At 37.5% G+C, this 17418-nt stretch overlaps 2 protein-coding genes, 1 long non-coding RNA gene and 1 pseudogene across 3 annotated transcripts; 3 read left to right on the top strand and 1 right to left on the bottom strand.

The window, feature by feature from the left end:
- Positions 1 to 1956: 1956 nt before the first annotated feature.
- LOC120136436 (pectinesterase inhibitor 5-like) lies at positions 1957 to 2502 on the top strand. Its single transcript, XM_039152479.1, has one exon. The coding sequence runs from the start codon at positions 1957 to 1959 to the stop codon at positions 2500 to 2502; it is 546 nt and encodes a 181-aa protein (XP_039008410.1).
- Positions 2503 to 2939: 437 nt separating this feature from the next.
- LOC120136423 (putative pentatricopeptide repeat-containing protein At1g02420) lies at positions 2940 to 4645 on the top strand. The gene has a single exon (XM_039152471.1). It carries the CDS (start codon positions 3038 to 3040, stop codon positions 4571 to 4573), a length of 1536 nt encoding a protein of 511 aa, XP_039008402.1. The 5' UTR covers positions 2940 to 3037; the 3' UTR covers positions 4574 to 4645.
- Positions 4646 to 5016: 371 nt separating this feature from the next.
- Positions 5017 to 6320, bottom strand: LOC120136419 (annotated as a pseudogene).
- Positions 6321 to 6469: 149 nt separating this feature from the next.
- Positions 6470 to 17171, top strand: LOC120136420. Its single transcript, XR_005517339.1, has 3 exons — positions 6470 to 6531; positions 14654 to 14660; positions 17059 to 17171. It is a non-coding gene; the product is annotated as an uncharacterized LOC120136420 (long non-coding RNA).
- The last annotated feature ends 247 nt before the right edge of the window (positions 17172 to 17418 follow it).

Here is a 17418-nt window from a genome sequence, read left to right as displayed (position 1 = left end):
GAGTTGGATGCGTCTGTTAGTGTTCCTTTCACAAAAGAGTCTTGTCAATGAAATGTGTCTGCATAATGTGGAATTGTAATCTTAATTTTGCAGAAATGGTAACATGAAAAATACAGAACAAGTTTGTGAAACACAACAGCAGTTAAATTACCAATTGCCGTAAAATGAAATCCATATATACTTTTATATATAGACCTTTTTTTTTTCAAATGAAAACACTGTGTTAGCAGTGATTGTGCCTTCTCCTCAGGGAAAGCCTGATCGGAACTAAGAATTCTTTGAACTTCATTTGGCGGCTGCTGAATTTCCGACATCCCAGGTTTGCACCACGCCCGAGGTCGACCATTTTGTCGGTGACTCTGTTCGTTTCACGGACAGAAACAGATTTAAGATTTTAGTTAAAAGGGAATAAAGTATACCTAACCAATATATATATATGAGTAAAATTAAAATAAATTAAAATTTAAAGATTTAAATAGATATTTATATGTTTGTATTGAATCGAACGTTCAATGGATCTTTCGAAAATCGTTCAACGATAAATTTGTTTAAATTTGTTTATTTATTAAACAAATGAACATGAATAAGATTTTATGTCGTTTAATTAATGAATAAACATGAACAAAATACTTGATGGTTCATTTACGTTCGTAAAGATTCAGTAATTTGTTTATTTATGTTCATTCGTTTATATTTATTTTAATTTACAAATCCGTTTAAAATATTAATACCTAATAAATTTTAACTTTAAATCTTTAATATTTTAAACCTCAATTAATTTTAAACTCAAAAAAAATACCCAAATCAATTAAAGAGAATATAAACCCTAAAAATATTTGGAAAGAATTTTTTTTTCAAATACAAACTCAATTAATTTGATCTTTGTTAGTTTATGTTCGTTTGTACTTTTTCATTTGTGTTCGTTGATCATTTTAACGAATATGAACGAATACGAATAAATTATATTATTTAATAAGCGAACATAAATAAGAAATTTTATTCGTTTAGTTATTCGTATTTATTCGACTAAAGGTAAACGAACGAATATTAACATGTTGTTCATGTTCGTTTACAAGACTATGTATTTGTCCCTCTATTTTTTAATGATAAAAAAATTATGGGAGCAGTGGCCCCTCGGGCCCCTATATTGCTCCGTCACTGTTCACGGGGATATAATTTATCGTGAGGTTCCATTGCCATTGCCGGTTAATATGACTTTGGATCCTTCTGATTATTGCTGATTCGTGAGTTGGGGAGACGAGGTATCGCACTGTTTCAAGGTTATCTATTTCCAGTTTAAGAATGGAGCAGCGTCCGATGTTCCTGATGTACCCTCTTATCCAATCTCCGTTACCGTCACGCAGAGCTCCCCCGGTAGACGCCTTCATCGTCGTAGGAACCACGGCTCCGTCTATGTTGAGCTTGAAGATACCAATGCGTGGGGGTTTCCAATGAGCTTCCGTGCTGTTGGCCTTGATGTTAGAAGGAGAGAATTGCTGGTTGTTTTAAATTTTTTAAGACCTTCCAGAATTCAGCACTGTCATGTTATTCTTAAAGCTAAAGCCCTCACATTCATTCCAATGTTTGGTTCCAATTAGTTTTAACGCTTTTTATAGTAAAATATTTAATTATTAATTTGAATAATTTTCCAGAGTATTAATTTTTGAAATAAGGATCTCATAATTTCCACTTGTAATTGCTAATGTCATTCCCGCAAATCTTACATTATCTATCGGTTATTAATTTTCAAATCTTAGATTATAATCTTTTACGCCATTAAGTTTCTTTGATGTATGATAAATGAGAAATTTGTTAAGAAATAAAGTGTTAAATAAATACCATATACTATTTTTCCCTCTTTTTGGAATATCTTCTGTAATTAATGCATAAAAATATTACCAAACACATTTCTGATTATAAAGATAATACAATCATTAGCAAAAGAACACTAGAAAAATGGCTTCCTTCAAATTCTCTTCTTTCATGACTATATTTTTTCTAGTCATCTCTTATTCCTTCAATGTCTGCCATGCTGATCGTGCCTTGATCGACAGTATCTGCAAGCCGTCGGAAGACTACGCATTTTGCATTTCTCCAGTCGGCAACGACCCTCGTGCGGCGAACGCCGACCTGCACGGCCTTACCTTGGTCTCCTTCTCGGTGACAGCCATTTATATTCAGGACACCCTGGATAAAATCTACAACCTTGTTCAACAATTGAAAGATCCGGTCTCACAAACTCGACTTAAGCTCTGCCAAAGTGATTACAATGAGGCTTTGAGCTATTTCCAGAGCTCCTTCACCGCTACTTCCAGAGATGCTTTTTTCGAAGCCACAGACTCCGTTAGAATCGGAACCAACAAGGTTAAAGACTGTCACAATAGATTTATGTCGAATTCTGCTCCCCTAGCCATATCGCCTATTGCTGGGGATGATGCCAATGTTTTAAAATTCTCGGGGATTATTCTGATAGCCATTGATAAACTCATTCCCAATAAATAGTAGATTTACCATTCGTATTTTAAAAATAATCAATGATTTTTTTTGAAATAATGATTTTTTTTTTGTGTTGAATCGTAACTCAGTTATACGTAATTATGTTTAGTTAACTCCAGAAAAAGAAAAAAAAATGATCATGTACAAATTTGAGTTTAGGTTAAATAAAGAACTTAAAAGCACTAAATCATAAAAGAAAACCTTACATTTGATTATTTGTTGTTGTTAGAGATCATGAGTTTACGCATCAACGATTATTTATTGTCAAATGACGATTGTATATCTATTGTTAAATGAGTGAGAATATTTAAAATATATTTTACTTTGTAATTATTTTATTTTAATAAAAATATTTTTTAATTTAATTAATCATTTTATTCCCGTAATAGGAGTCGTTTTTACTTTTTCTGCTTGAGAGTTTAGGCTTGTGAAATAGTCCCTCTTATTGTTTTGCCCTCTCCCTCCGCCAGTGAACTCCAATAGCAAAAGAAAAAGCAAAAAGTTATCATCTCTCAGTAATCAGATATCGCAAAAATAAGCAATGATAATTCGAATCCCTCTCTCCCAGCAATCCGCTTCAAGGTACGTTTCACCACTCTCATTTCTGACCTTCAATTTCTTTTGCTCTGATTCGAACCCTCCCCTAAACAATGACGTCGACACCGTCTACCGCATAATATCTAGCTCTACCTCTTCAGAAAACCTGACCCAATCCTTAAAATCAACTGGGGTTTTTCTCTCAAACGATTTAATCGACAAAGTGCTGAAAAGGTTCAGGTTTAGCCATGGCAATCCTTTGCACGCGTTTGACTTCTTTCAGTATACAGGAAAAAGAAAAGGGTTTTATCACACCGCCTTTTCTTTGGATACCATGCTTTATGTTCTGGGCAGGAGCAGGAAATTTGATAAAATTTGGGAGGTTTTAATTGATATTAAGAGAAAAGATCAGTCTTTGATAACCCCTAGAACCATGCAAGTCGTTTTAGCTAGAATTGCTAAGGTTTGTTCAGTTAGAGAGACTGTAATAAGTTTCTGGAGGTTTAAGAAACTTGTTTCTGAATTCGATATTTCTTGCTTTAATGCTTTATTAAGGACATTGTCCCAAGAGAAAAGTATGACGGATGCTAGGAATGTTTATCATAGTTTAAAACATGATTTTAGGCCAAATTTGCAGACTTTTAATATACTTTTGTCTGGATGGAAGTCCTATGAGGAAGCTGAGGGATTTTTTGATGAAATGAAGGAATTGGGTGTTAGACCGGATGTAGTTTCATATAATTGCTTAGTTGATGTGTATTGCAAGAATAGGGAAATTGATAAAGCTTACAAGGTTGTTGACAAGATGAGAAATGAGGAACTGTGGCCCGATGTGATCACGTATACGAGTATTATCGGCGGTTTAGGATTGGTCGGTCAGCCCGACAAAGCTAGAGATATTTTGAAGGAAATGAAGGAGCATGGATGTTACCCCGATGTTGCAGCGTATAATGCCGCCATTAGAAACTATACCATTGCAAAGAGGCTTGGTGATGCTTTTAGTTTGATGGATGAAATGGACGGAAAGGGTTTGAGTCCCAATGCAACTACTTACAATCTGTTCTTTAGGGTCTTTTATTGGTCGAATGATTTGAGAAGCTCGTATAGTTTGTATCAGAGGATGATGTATTCCGGGTGCCTGCCGAATACACAATCTTGTATGTTTCTAATCAGGTTGTTTAGGAAGCATGAAAAGGTGGAAATGGCACTGCAGTTGTGGAATGACATGGTGGAGAAAGGTTTTGGGTCTTATGTTTTGGTATCTGATGTGCTGTTTGATCTGCTTTGTGATATGGGGAAGCTGGTGGAAGCGGAAAAGTGTTTCTTGGAGATGATAGAGAAGGGTCATAGGCCTAGCAATGTTTCTTTCAGGAGGATCAAGGTGCTCATGGTATTGGCAAATAAGCACGAGGCAATTCGGAACTTAAAAGAGAAGATGTCCATTTTTGGGCCTTCGATCCAACTTTCCGGAGACGGTAAGAATCACACGGAAGCAATAGATTTAGATTCACTCAACGTTAATCATGTCAGAGCTAAATAATGCAATAACCATTGCGGTTGATTTTTTCCGAGAGAGGCTTTTCTAAACCATCAAGACGGTGCAGCATATCCATGAAGACTGCATTTTCTATGTACTCTTTAGTCGTTGTCGCAGTCTGTTACCAAGTGTCGATTATCATTCGACTTGTTTTTACTCTAGTTCTATGGTTTTAATTATAGTTTCAATGAATTCATGCAGTGAATTAATTGTTTTTTCTCAAAGTTTGCAGGAGCTTATTTTGTATTAGCATATGGGGTCTCTCGTTTATCGCACAAGCTAAAAGAGGCATTCAAGAAACTGGCAATACCACAAATTTGGGAGATTTTTCTTTTGAGAATTTGTCAATTATTGTTAAACTACATATAATAAATGAGAAGGTTTGCAAGAAGCAAATGAACATGAAAAACAAAACACTTGAACAGGATAAAAATCCAGGGCTGACAACTCAATGGTGCCATCTATGCCTGCAATTGTGTACGTATGTATAAGCGTAAGCAAATATAAGGTATGAGGAACTGACGAAACCCAAATACAAGTAGCACCTTGTTTGCGATGTTTGAGAGCCAGTCCAGTCCCTCGTATAAACCTTCACCAGAAGTGGCACATGTGCTCTGGATGTACCTGCAAAAAAGGAAATTATACAAAGGGCTACATACATATCCACACATATAGACCATCAGGAAAGAGAGAGATAATGGTTCATCTTACCAGTGGCGCTGGCGGAGAGAATGAAGGCCAAGCTTGTCAGTAATCTCGGCAGCGTTCATAGCATTTGGAAGATCTTGCTTGTTTGCAAATACTAGCAAAACAGCATCTCTCAACTCATCCTGCCATTGCGCATAAAACATATTAGATTTCAGCACAAGAAAACCCATTCAGAGTGCAGCTTTAATAATTTCAAAACCATTCATCAGAACCATTAGCCCCAGCAATAGGAAAAGTTTATGCTTAAAAGTACCTCATTCAGCATCCTATGCAACTCATCTCTAGCTTCAACCACAGATCGCGGTCATTGCTATCAACCACAAAGATAAGTCCTTGTGTGTTTTGGAAGTAATGTCTCCACAATGGTCGGATCTATATACACAATCATATCAGATCAAGAAGTCAAATAATAGAGAAACAAAAAGTCAAAATAATAAACGCCTTTTTTTCGTTATTCTAATAGATCTAGCAAGATCTAAGATATACTCAAAACCTAAAGATTCGATTTTAAGCACTAAGCATCCATATTTGCACATACCTATCTAACACCTACTCCATATTTTCTCCTTCAATGGAACTACACATTCGGGTTATCAAGATGCTTAATTGCTTATAGAATAAATAAGACCATGAAATTCTGTACAAATTATTGCCATAAACAGAACAGATATAAGAAACCCTAGTTTTTTAATCTTTTGATGCCACCTCTACAGTAAAAAAATCTTTAAATAAAAAACCAAACTTGGTACCTTGTCCTGGCCACCAACATCCCAAACGGTGAAGCTGATATTCTTGTATTCCACGGTCTCAACATTGAATCCTACAAGATTGCATAAAATCATCACAATTTGCAACAAAAATTCATTTTTATTCAAATGTGAAGAAAGCTACTTACCAATGGTAGGAATGGTTGTGACGATCTCTCCCAATTTAAGCTTGTAAAGGATGGTGGTTTTACCAGCAGCGTCAAGACCAACCATCAGTATACGCATCTCCTTCTTGGCAAAAGCCGGCTGAATAGCTTTGCGAAAGACAACCCCATTTTTTACTTCTGTCAAAACACCAAAATCCACATGAATTTGCACAATCATATATAGAATTTGAAAAATAAAAAAATCCAACGGTATGAAATCAAAACAAACATGAGATGATCGTTCGAGGAACGATTGGAAACAAGGGAGAAATGGATTGTTTCAATCCGAAAAAGGCAGATCGGAGCAATTTAATGAATATACGACGCTTTTCCGAGACTGGTGTCGTAACCGCATTTCGGTGTGGGCCCGGAATTGGGCTTCGACTTGGATTAAATGAATTGGGAGTCGCCACCGATCACTTTAAAACGAATTTAGGTGGATCGGACACCATCTTACCTGATCTGCGTTGTACCAAAAACATGTCGGGTTCGGGAGTCGATTACGGTCAAGGAAGGATTAGCACCCTTGAACCGCCCTTTCGGTACCAATTAATTTATCGGTTGTCTTTAATTGCGAAAATTAGAATTTAAATTAAAATTAAAATTATTCGATCCGAATTACTTACCGTTTGATCGGCTGAAATCACAACTGAAACAAAATATGTTAGATAAAAAGCGAAAACAAGATGCTAATAAATAAAAGGTATAAAAAATAATAATAATAATGAATGCAAGAAATAAATAAAAAATAATAATAATAAAAGGTTAAGTTAAAAAAAATATTTAAAAGTAAAATAAAAAAAAAGATAAAGATAAAACTTATGATCAAATTGGAACAAATTGAGCTTAATGAATTAGAAAATGAACTGCAAAAGAACAAATAAAAAGTTAGGGGACCAATTCACAGAATCAAAAAAATATAAATAGGGACCAAATTGATTAAATTGCAAATTCGGGGTCAAAATTACAAATAGTGACCAAAATGAAAACCGATCCAAAATACCAGGGACTGCGGAGAGGATTTAAAAATATTCTATTTGCAGATCAATCCTTCGTAAAACGACGCCGTTTTGAATTTCGTATTTAAAGCCGAAAATAGGGTTTTGCTTTTTCATTTCTCTCATTTGGCCATTTTTCCTCTCTCTCTGCACTCTCTCTCGTCTCTCTCAATTCTCTCAGCGGGGGAGATGATCGGAACCGCTCCGGGGCTTGAACCGCCGTCCGCCGCCGCCCCGGCCGCCGGAAACAAAACCAAACCTTAGCAAGATGTTCCCCTTAACCCCGTAAACACGAATCCAAGCCTAAAATCCCCAAAAACCCCACCTATCGGAGTAGATCTAAACAAAAAGTCTCGACCTTTTACCTTTCCGGCGACCTTTCCGCTTCTGTTCTCGCCGTGCCCGCTCTCGGTTTCTCTTGGCTTTGGCCTTTTTATGTATTCCTTTACTTGTGTTTGGGGTTTGGCTTCAGTGATGTTATTTTGGCTCTGTTTTCGTGTATTTTAGTACTGTTGATGCTGTGTTGATGTTGTGATGTTCTATGTTTTTGTTGTGTTGATGTGTTTTGACTGTGTGGTACTCGATGATGGTTTCTGGTCTTGGTTTCTTTGTTCTCTCGGTGTGCTGTGCCCGATTCTTGGGTTTTCTGTGGATGTTTTCTGACCCTGGCAGTGACTTGGCCGTGGGTTTTTATAACCCCCGCCGGCCGTTGAGAACCCCGAATATTGTGGAGTGCTCGGTTCGTGGTTGACCGACCATCCCGGGATGGGTCAGTCCCGGGATAACGGCCGGCCGTTTCGCCCATGACCCTTGGACTCCCGTGCGGCGCGGTGACTAAACATGTTTTAGGGTTCCCAAACCCTAAACTCCAACAGGCTGGATCAGGCCTGTCCTACGGGCTGGAGCCGTGCCTGTGTTGGATTAAAAAATGGACCCTGAACTTGGACCTTGAAAAGACCAAAACAATAAAATAAAATAAAAATGAAATAAATAATAATAATAAATAATATATATATACATAAATATTTTCAAAAACATATAATATATAAATTTCAAAATGTTTTTAAACTATATAATATATGAATTTTTCAACATGTTTTCAAAAAAAAAGATTATATAAATTTTCCAAAAACGTTTTAAAAACTATATAATATATAAATGTTTTCAAAATGTTTTCAAAACTATAATATATATGTTTTCAAAAATGTTTTCAAAAACTATATATATATATAAGTTTTCAAAATGATTTTAAAAATTATATATTATATATATTTTCTAAAATGTTTTTTTTTTAAAACTATATATTATATAATTTTAAAAACTATTAAAAACTATATATTATATACGTAGTTTCAAAATATGTATATATATAAATATGTAGGTACATATAAAGGGGAAAAAAATATGTCGACAAAAATTAGTGTCTACAGCTGCCCCTCTTTGTCCTTTTTCGTGGAACGAAAAATAGGACAAAGATAAAAAGACACAAATTTTCGTTCTGTGGAGTTGAAAAATAACTCCCTGTCGAATTGGGTTGCGGATGGCTCCTCCGTCGCGAAGTCGAGTCCATCTCGAAATAATATAGAATTGAAGCCGCAGTTCGGGATTTGAATCGGGATGTGGTTTCTCGTTGTAGTCTGCCTCGGTCTTTTCCTCGGTTTAAAGATCTGGGTTGGAAAATTCGACTTGAAAGTAGTTTCTTGACTCCACCCTGTGGTTGATAGGCCCTCGAGCTGAATAAAATCGAACTCCGAAGGTCTTCGTTGACAAATAGCTTTTCTCGTCTTAAGCTATACTGCCGGAAAAACGGTTTATTGTCACTAAGGCACGGCTAACCCAAGTCTTCTTCTGGATATGAAAACCTTGATTGCAGCCAAACAGTAGTGTGATTGAGGTATCATCGAGCTGAATAGAGTCGAACTCGACAATTTTATTGACAAATAGCCCTTCTTGCCATGAGCTATGTTGTAAATGATATGACCTCGAAGTTGAGTGTAATCGAACTCGGGAGTCTTTGGCAGATAGCCCTTCTTGACTTAAGCTATGCTGCAAATGATATGCCTTGGAGCTGAGCGTAGTCGAACTCGAAGGTCTTTGGTTGGCAGATAACCCTTCTTGACTTAAGTTATGCTGCAAATGATGCGCCCTCGAAGCTGAGCGTAATCAAACTCGGGGGTCTTTGGCAGATAGCCCTTCTCGACTTAAGCTATTCTGCAAATGATGTGCCTTGGAGCTGAGCGTAGTCGAACTCAAAGGTCTTTGCTAACAGATAACCCTTCTAGCCTTGAGTTATGCTGTAAATGTTATGCCCTTGAAGCTGAGTGTAATCGAACTTAAGGGTCTTTGGCAGATAGCAGTTATGCTGCAAATGATGCGCCCTCGAAGCTGAGCGTAATCAAACTCGGGGGTCTTTGGCAGATAGCCCTTCTCGACTTAAGCTATTCTACAAATGATGTGCCTTGGAGCTGAGCGTAGTCGAACTCAAAGGTCTTTGCTAACAGATAACCCTTCTAGCCTTGAGTTATGCTGTAAATGTTATGCCCTTGAAGCTGAGTGTAATCGAACTCGAGGGTCTTTGGCAGATAACTCTTCTCAACTTAAGCTATACTGCAAATGATGTGCCTTGGAGCTGAGCGTAGTCGAACTCAAAGGTCTTTGCTAACAGATAACCCTTCTAGCCTTGAGTTATGCTGTAAATGTTATGCCCTTGAAGCTGAGTGTAATTGAACTTAAGGGTCTTTGGCAGATAGCTCTTCTCGACTTAAGCTATATTGCAAATGATGTGCCTTGAAGCTGAGCGTAGTCGAACTCAAAGGTCTTTGCTAACAGATAACCCTTCTAGCCTTGAGTTATGCTGTAAATGTTATGCCCTTGAAGCTGAGTGTAATTGAACTTAAGGGTCTTTGGCAGATAGCTCTTCTCGACTTAAGCTATACTGCAAATGATGTGCCTTGGAGCTGAGCGTAGTCGAACTCAAAGGTCTTGGTGGCAGATAGCCCTTCTGGCCTTGAGCTAAGCTGCAAATAGTTTGTTTAAAAATGACTTCCCTTTACGGGTCGAAAACGGTCATGATTCTTCCGGTGGTTCCCCTAAGCTGGTCTGGGAAAACCTACTGATAAATTCTGACAGCCGGATATCTTCCGTCGTGGAATTGAAATCTGGCTTGAAAGTGTTAACTGAAAACATGTTGCTCCTGGTGAGTTTGAACTGAACTAGATTTGATCTGAATTGGTTCTCGAACCCATCTGAGATATGTAGTTATGTAAAGTCGGTTGAGGTGTAGCTTCTTGCTGCTGAGTTACACCATCGTTCTTTAAAGGTGCTTGCAAGTCGAGTAACCTTCATCCTGAAGTCGAAGCTTGACTCTGAAAGCTGCAAAATTATGTATGCTAAAATGATGAATGTGATGCACCTAAGTATGTCTAAGATGCATGCAACATGAATAAATTATGTGTTATTTCTTGGATGGAGTCTCGTGCTTTGCCTTCCAATCTGGTCCATGGAGTCGATCGTGCCCCATTTGCTTCTCGAGCTTGGGCTTTACAGACATTTCATATCTGAGATTGTTCTGTTTGAAAACGTTTTTTCTCCTTTTTCTTGTTTCAGGAGAGAGAAATGTAAAGTATTGTTCGCAATTGAATCAAATTGTAAATGTGAGTTCAAAAATATCAAAGGAATCAAGAGCTCTTTTAATGCTTTCAGAGTTACAAATCTTTGACAAATGTTCAAAGGGACAAGTCGGCTTCAGGTTGGCCTCCTTTCTAAGGTTTTTTTGGTAAAAAATGTCATTTTTTTTAAATATCGCCACATGCTTTGGCACTTTAATTGGGTGCGGACAAAATGACGCAACTAGCATGATCAATTACTAGACCTTTTATCTCAGTCCTCTGAAATTTTTCATTTGTTCAAGCTTTGTAGGCTCTTCCAACAAAGACAGTGCAAAAAATATCGGTCTAAAAATGAAATTCTTGAGTGCTTGTGTGTAGTCAACTATAACAGGTGTTCCTTAACTCCCTTAGTCCATTTTACCAAAAATTTCTTGCTTAGATAAATTTGATTTAATTTGGCGTTATCTGACTAGCTGAATCCATAAAGCCAGGGCATTTAACCAATTGCTTTAGAGGGACAGCTTAATATTATAATCACTCTTATCGAGTTAACTGAAGGGTTCATCTCATCACGGAGTCTTCAGCCTGACAAGAGCAGTGGAGCAAACACCGAATTGCCAAGTGTCCGAGCAATGTCATGGTTTGAACGTAATCTACTCATAAGGCCAGGGCTTTCAAGTTTCCTCTATAACCAATTGCCTTAGCGGAATAGCTCAGTTTTTACGGATTTAATTTCCTAAGATTGTCAAGAAGAACCTGTTATAGCTTAGGTGTTTTTGAAAGTCAAGGAATCTCATCTTTAGAGCTCAATTTTCCAGCAACTGACTTAAACTGGATTCACCTACTCGACTCTTTCATTTGTAAATATCATCATCGTCATTGAACGTCTTAAATAAAAAACATAGTAATTGTCATATGCAAATGATGCCCCATGTTGTCCGCACCTTATGAAAGGAAAAGGGTATATTGGTTAATTACAAGAGCGGGGTATGGTGTTTGAGGGTATATTCTGGATAAGGTCAAAGTCCTTGTTATTAAATCATGTTACTTCGTCAAAGATTCATAACTTTGAATCGTTTACAGAGTTTCTTAATTCAAATGATATGCAAAGAATTACAAATTTGCAAATATGATCCATTGCTTAACATTTTTTAAAGTAACATAAATTTGATTAAAATGTTCTTACAAAAACTTTGAGAAAAAATGGAAGAAAAACAAAGTCAAACAGAATGCCTCAAATGATGAAATGATATTCCTCACTTGGATGCCCCTAAGTTGTTGAAGTCGATCCAGTTCTGGTTACGCATCTTTTGTACAACCCTCTTGAATGCGTAACAGTTCTCAATTGTGTGCCATGGGACTCCGCCGTGATATTCACAATACGCATTCTCATCATACCACTTGGGGTATGGGGGCTTCATGGGTTCTACTGGATATGGTGACACCACATGGGTGTCAAGAAGTTGCTGGTAAAGCTCTTTGTAGGTCATGGGAATTGGGTCGAAATGTTCCCTTTCCCTTCTGGAATCTTGTTTAGAAGTACCTAACGGTACAGCTGCAGTTGATTTTGGGCTGGAGATTGTAACACCTTTGCTGGAGTGTTTGATGTTATTAACCTCTCCATCCCTCTCCCTCATAAGAGGCTTCTTACTGGCTTCCCCATCCTTAATCTTGCCTTGCTTTATGGCCGACTCAATCATTTCTCCGGCCATAACCAAGTCTGAAAAGCTTCCTGATGTGATCGCCACCAGATGCCCGAAGTATGGAGCCTTCAGAGTCTGCACGAAAAGTTTCCGAGTTTCCTTTTCATCTAACGGTGGATGAACTTGCACAGCCAAGTCCCTCCATTTTTGTGCGTACTGCCTGAAACTCTCGTTATGCTTCTTTTCCATGTTTTGTAGCATAACTCGATCTGGCCTTATATCATTGTTATGCTTGTATTGTTCCAGAAATGACTTGGCCAGGTCCTTCCAGGTCTTGATATTTGATCGGCTTAGCTGGTTGTACCACCGAATGGCTGAGCCCGACAGACTATCCTGAAAGCAGTGGATCAGGAGTTGGTCGTTTCCTCCATATCCTGTCATCTTTCGGCAGAACATGGTGATGTGAACGGATGGGCAACTATTCCCGTCAAACTTCTCGAACTCCGGGGACTTAAATTTCGGGGGAAGAACCAACTCCGGGACTAGACTAAGTTCCGTTGCATCGATTTCATGGTAGTCACGGTCTCCTTTGACTATATTCATTTGGTCCTCCAATTGTTTGATTTTTTCCTCCATCTTCCTCGCCTTTTCCTCTTCATCCAAATCCGGTACATGGTAATAACCCGGATTGTTCTTAGGGTTAAATACAGAGGACAAGGGCTTTGATTTTGCAGCAGATGAGTCCCCTCGAAGTTCTGGTAAGATTTCAGGTGAGATAACCACTTGTGGGGTAGGTTGTATAGTTACCCCTTCCGATGAACCTGCCCCAGGCGCACTGGTCTGTTGTAGGCCAATTAACTTGGCAACAATCTGATCAACCAAGGACTCTTGGTTCTTTGTGATTGTTTCTAGAGTATTTCGACTATTCTGGTTTATTTTGTCTTCTAGCTCCTTTTATAGTTTTAACATATTCTCCTCGATTTGTGTAATTCTGGCTTCCATCCTCTTCTTCTTCAAATGAGTGTTATATGGATGGGGTGTCCAATACTTGAGGCGGTGTATCCAGTATTTACTCCTTTTGATGAGACATGTATATATTAGTTAATGTGAATGCAAAGAAAATAACAAAATGCAAAGAAAATAAGAAATGCAAAATGTCTAAATATGTGATGTATGAAATGTCCGAGGCATTGATCCAAAAAATGTGCCTGTTATTCTGAATAACCCTTATTGGTGACAAAAGTGTTACGTCTGAAGAGACAAGAAAACTCTTTTGATGGTACAAATCTTGTACAGCTTCTGACAAGTTAATTCGTCTTTTTCACTAGTTGAATATCCTGTCGCACCATTCCGGCTCCTTTGGCTAAAATGTGCAAATAATGAGATGCTTGCCCCAAAAAAAAAATCTCGAAGGACTGCATCTTCGACTTTCACTTTCTACCGAGCTTGTTTCTAACGAAAGTGTCATTGGAGCCTTCCATCAAGAGAAATTATCCGAAGCTTGCCTCTTGAATTCATCAGTAATGACATCCAGCTCAGCTAGTGTTTTACCATCTTGTTCTTGTAGTTTTCGAAAGGATCGACCGGGTCAGTGACCTTTTCCTCGTATTGCCCCTGTAACTTTGCCTTTGAGTATTCTTTGACCACGGTTGGACTTCTGAGTTTTTTTGTTTTTTATCTCTTTGTATTATAACCCATTCGTCCATTAATGCAGATTATTCATGTTTAACAAACACATTTTTGGTGGATCAACACATCGTTTTAAATGATGCAAACGATGAACACAAAATAAAATAGAACAAAAAAATAAAAGGGTTAGTGAGGTAAATCAAAACAATAAAAAAAAATGAAAAATCCTACCCCACATGATATCTACCCCTCATGCTTTAATTCCTACCCGGACATGATTTCTATTCCGCAGGCTAATTTTAAACAAATCCTAACCGCATATTTGTCTAGTTCGCATGCTTTGAACAGAAAATAAAGCAGGAAACAAAGCATCCTAGGGTTTGGAATGAGGTTTTGGGGTGGGCTCTACTTCCCTGTACTCTCCCGGTTTAGGTTCTAAAAACGGTACTCGAGTTCTCCTTGCCGGTGCCCCCTTGGGCTTACCAGACCCTTAGTCCTAAACCCATCACAGGCTTGTGCGGACCAAGTTAAACTCGAGGGGACACATTCCCTTATGCCCGCACGGTGAATAAATTCACACGAAGACATAAGGTATATGAATCCCGAAGGCTACTTGCTAGGCATATGCGGTGAATAAATTCACACGAATGCGTCGCTTTCACCCCCACTTAAAAGGGTTCGGAGCTCGGGTATAGAGCCTGAGATGAAACTTTTCGAAAATATGGGATCATTGAAAAAATGTTAGTACAACTATTTACTTGGAAAAATAATCAAAGGGCAAATAATTGGAATCGAATAAATAAATTAAAATTAAAATTTACAATTTTCGCATAAAAAGATAACCGAAAATTAATTTGGCCTGACTCACTTACCTGTCCCCAGCGGAGTCGCCAAGCTGTCGTAACCGCCTTTCGGTGTGGGCCCCGGAATTGGGCTTCGACTTGGATTAAACGAATTGGGAGTCGCCACCGATCACTTTAAAACGAATTTAGGTGGATCAGACACCATCTTACCTGATCTGCGTTGTACCAAAAATATGTCGGGTTCGGGAGTCGATTACGGTCAAGGAAGGATTAGCACCCTTGAACCGCCCTTTCGGTACCAATTAATTTATCGGTTGTCTTTAATTGCGAAAATTAGAATTTAAATTAAAATTAAAATTATTCGATCCGAATTACTTACCGTTTGATCGGCTGAAATCACAACTGAAACAAAATATGTTAGATAAAAAGAGAAAACAAGATGCTAATAAATAAAAGGTATAAATAATAATAATAATAATGAATGCAAGAAATAAATAAAAAATAATAATAATAAAAGGTTAAGTTAAAAAAAATATTTAAAAGTAAAATAAAAAAAAAGATAAAGATAAAACTTATGATCAAATTGGAACAAATTGAGCTTAATGAATTAGAAAATGAACTGCAAAAGAACAAATAAAAAGTTAGGGGACCAATTCACAGAATATTCAAAAAAATATAAATAGGGACCAAATTGATTAAATTGCAAATTCGGGGTCAAAATTACAAATAGTGACCAAAATGAAAACCGATCCAAAATACCAGGGACTGCGGAGAGGATTTAAAAATATTCTATTTGCAGATCAATCCTTCGTAAAACGACGCCGTTTTGAATTTCGTATTTAAAGCCGAAAATAGGGTTTTGCTTTTTCATTTCTCTAATTTGGCCATTTTTCCTCTCTCTCTGCACTCTCTCTCGTCTCTCTCAATTCTCTCAGCGGGGGAGATGATCGGAACCGCTCCGGGGCTTGAACCGCCGTCCGCCGCCGCCCCGGCCGCCGGAAACAAAACCAAACCTTAGCAAGATGTTCCCCTTAACCCCGTAAACACGAATCCAAGCCTAAAATCCCCAAAAACCCCACCTATCGGAGTAGATCTAAACAAAAAGTCTCGACCTTTTACCTTTCCGGCGACCTTTCCGCTTCTGTTCTCGCCGTGCCCGCTCTCGGTTTCTCTTGGCTTTGGCCTTTTTATGTATTCCTTTACTTGTGTTTGGGGTTTGGCTTCAGTGATGTTATTTTGGCTCTGTTTTCGTGTATTTTAGTACTGTTGATGCTGTGTTGATGTTGTGATATTCTATGTTTTTGTTGTGTTGATGTGTTTTGACTGTGTGGTACTCGATGATGGTTTCTGGTCTTGGTTTCTTTGTTCTCTCGGTGTGCTGTGCCTGATTCTTGGGTTTTCTGTGGATGTTTTCTGACCCTGGCAGTGACTTGGCCGTGGGTTTTTATAACCCCCGCCGGCCGTTGAGAACCCCGGATATTGTGGAGTGCTCGGTTCGTGGTTGACCGACCATCCCGGGATGGGTCAGTCCCGGGATAACGGCCGGCCGTTTCGCCCATGACCCTTGGACTCCCGTGCGGCGCGGTGACTAAACATGTTTTAGGGTTCCCAAACCCTAAACTCCAACAGGCTGGATCAGGCCTGTCCTACGGGCTGGAGCCGTGCCTGTGTTGGATTAAAAAATGGACCCTGAACTTGGACCTGGAAAAGACCAAAACAATAAAATAAAATAAAAATGAAATAAATAATAATAATAAATAATATATATATACATAAATATTTTCAAAAACATATAATATATAAATTTCAAAATGTTTTTAAACTATATAATATATGAATTTTTCAACATGTTTTCAAAAAAAAGATTATATAAATTTTCCAAAAACGTTTTAAAAACTATATAATATATAAATGTTTTCAAAATGTTTTCAAAACTATAATATATATGTTTTCAAAAATGTTTTCAAAAACTATATATATATATAAGTTTTCAAAATGATTTTAAAAATTATATATTATATATATTTTCTAAAATGTTTTTTTTAAACTATATATTATATAATTTTAAAAACTATTAAAAACTATATATTATATACGTAGTTTCAAAATATGTATATATAAATATGTAGGTACATATAAAGGGGAAAAATATGTCGACGAAAATTAGTGTCTACAACTGGGAAAAGATGAAACTACGAAAAGAAATGAAAATTCAAGAGATTAACACAATGTTGAAACAAAAGTGAAGTCAAATTCCAAAAAAGGCAGATCTGGAGAGCCATAAGCTAAATTAGAAAAAAAATCAACTACAAAATGAAAATCCGTTTCGGAAATCGAGAAGGTAGAGAAATTTACCTGAGAAATGCGTTAATAAGCGACGACGAACGACGGAGAGAAGCGAAAATCTACTCCTCTCTCTCCCTCTTTCTCTATCGGAATCCAAGGCAATGAACGAACTGACGCTTGAAGCTGAAGCTTTGAGAGCCTCTATTTATATATATGGGCTGGGGACATTGATTTAGCACAAGGAAGCCCATAAGGTAAGT

This window comes from Hibiscus syriacus, unplaced genomic scaffold (assembly GCF_006381635.1).
Source record: "Hibiscus syriacus cultivar Baekdansim isolate YM2019G1 unplaced genomic scaffold, ASM638163v2 tig00110630_pilon, whole genome shotgun sequence".
NCBI classification, from domain to species: Eukaryota; Viridiplantae; Streptophyta; class Magnoliopsida; order Malvales; family Malvaceae; genus Hibiscus; species Hibiscus syriacus.
This window is presented reverse-complemented; position numbering and strand designations above follow the sequence as displayed.

Bases quoted from the DNA above. Each gene is read 5' to 3' on its own strand.
- LOC120136436 (XM_039152479.1), top strand. From the start codon at position 1,957: ATGGCTTCCTTCAAATTCTCTTCTTTCATGACTATATTTTTTCTAGTC.
- LOC120136423 (XM_039152471.1), top strand. From the start codon at position 3,038: ATGATAATTCGAATCCCTCTCTCCCAGCAATCCGCTTCAAGGTACGTT.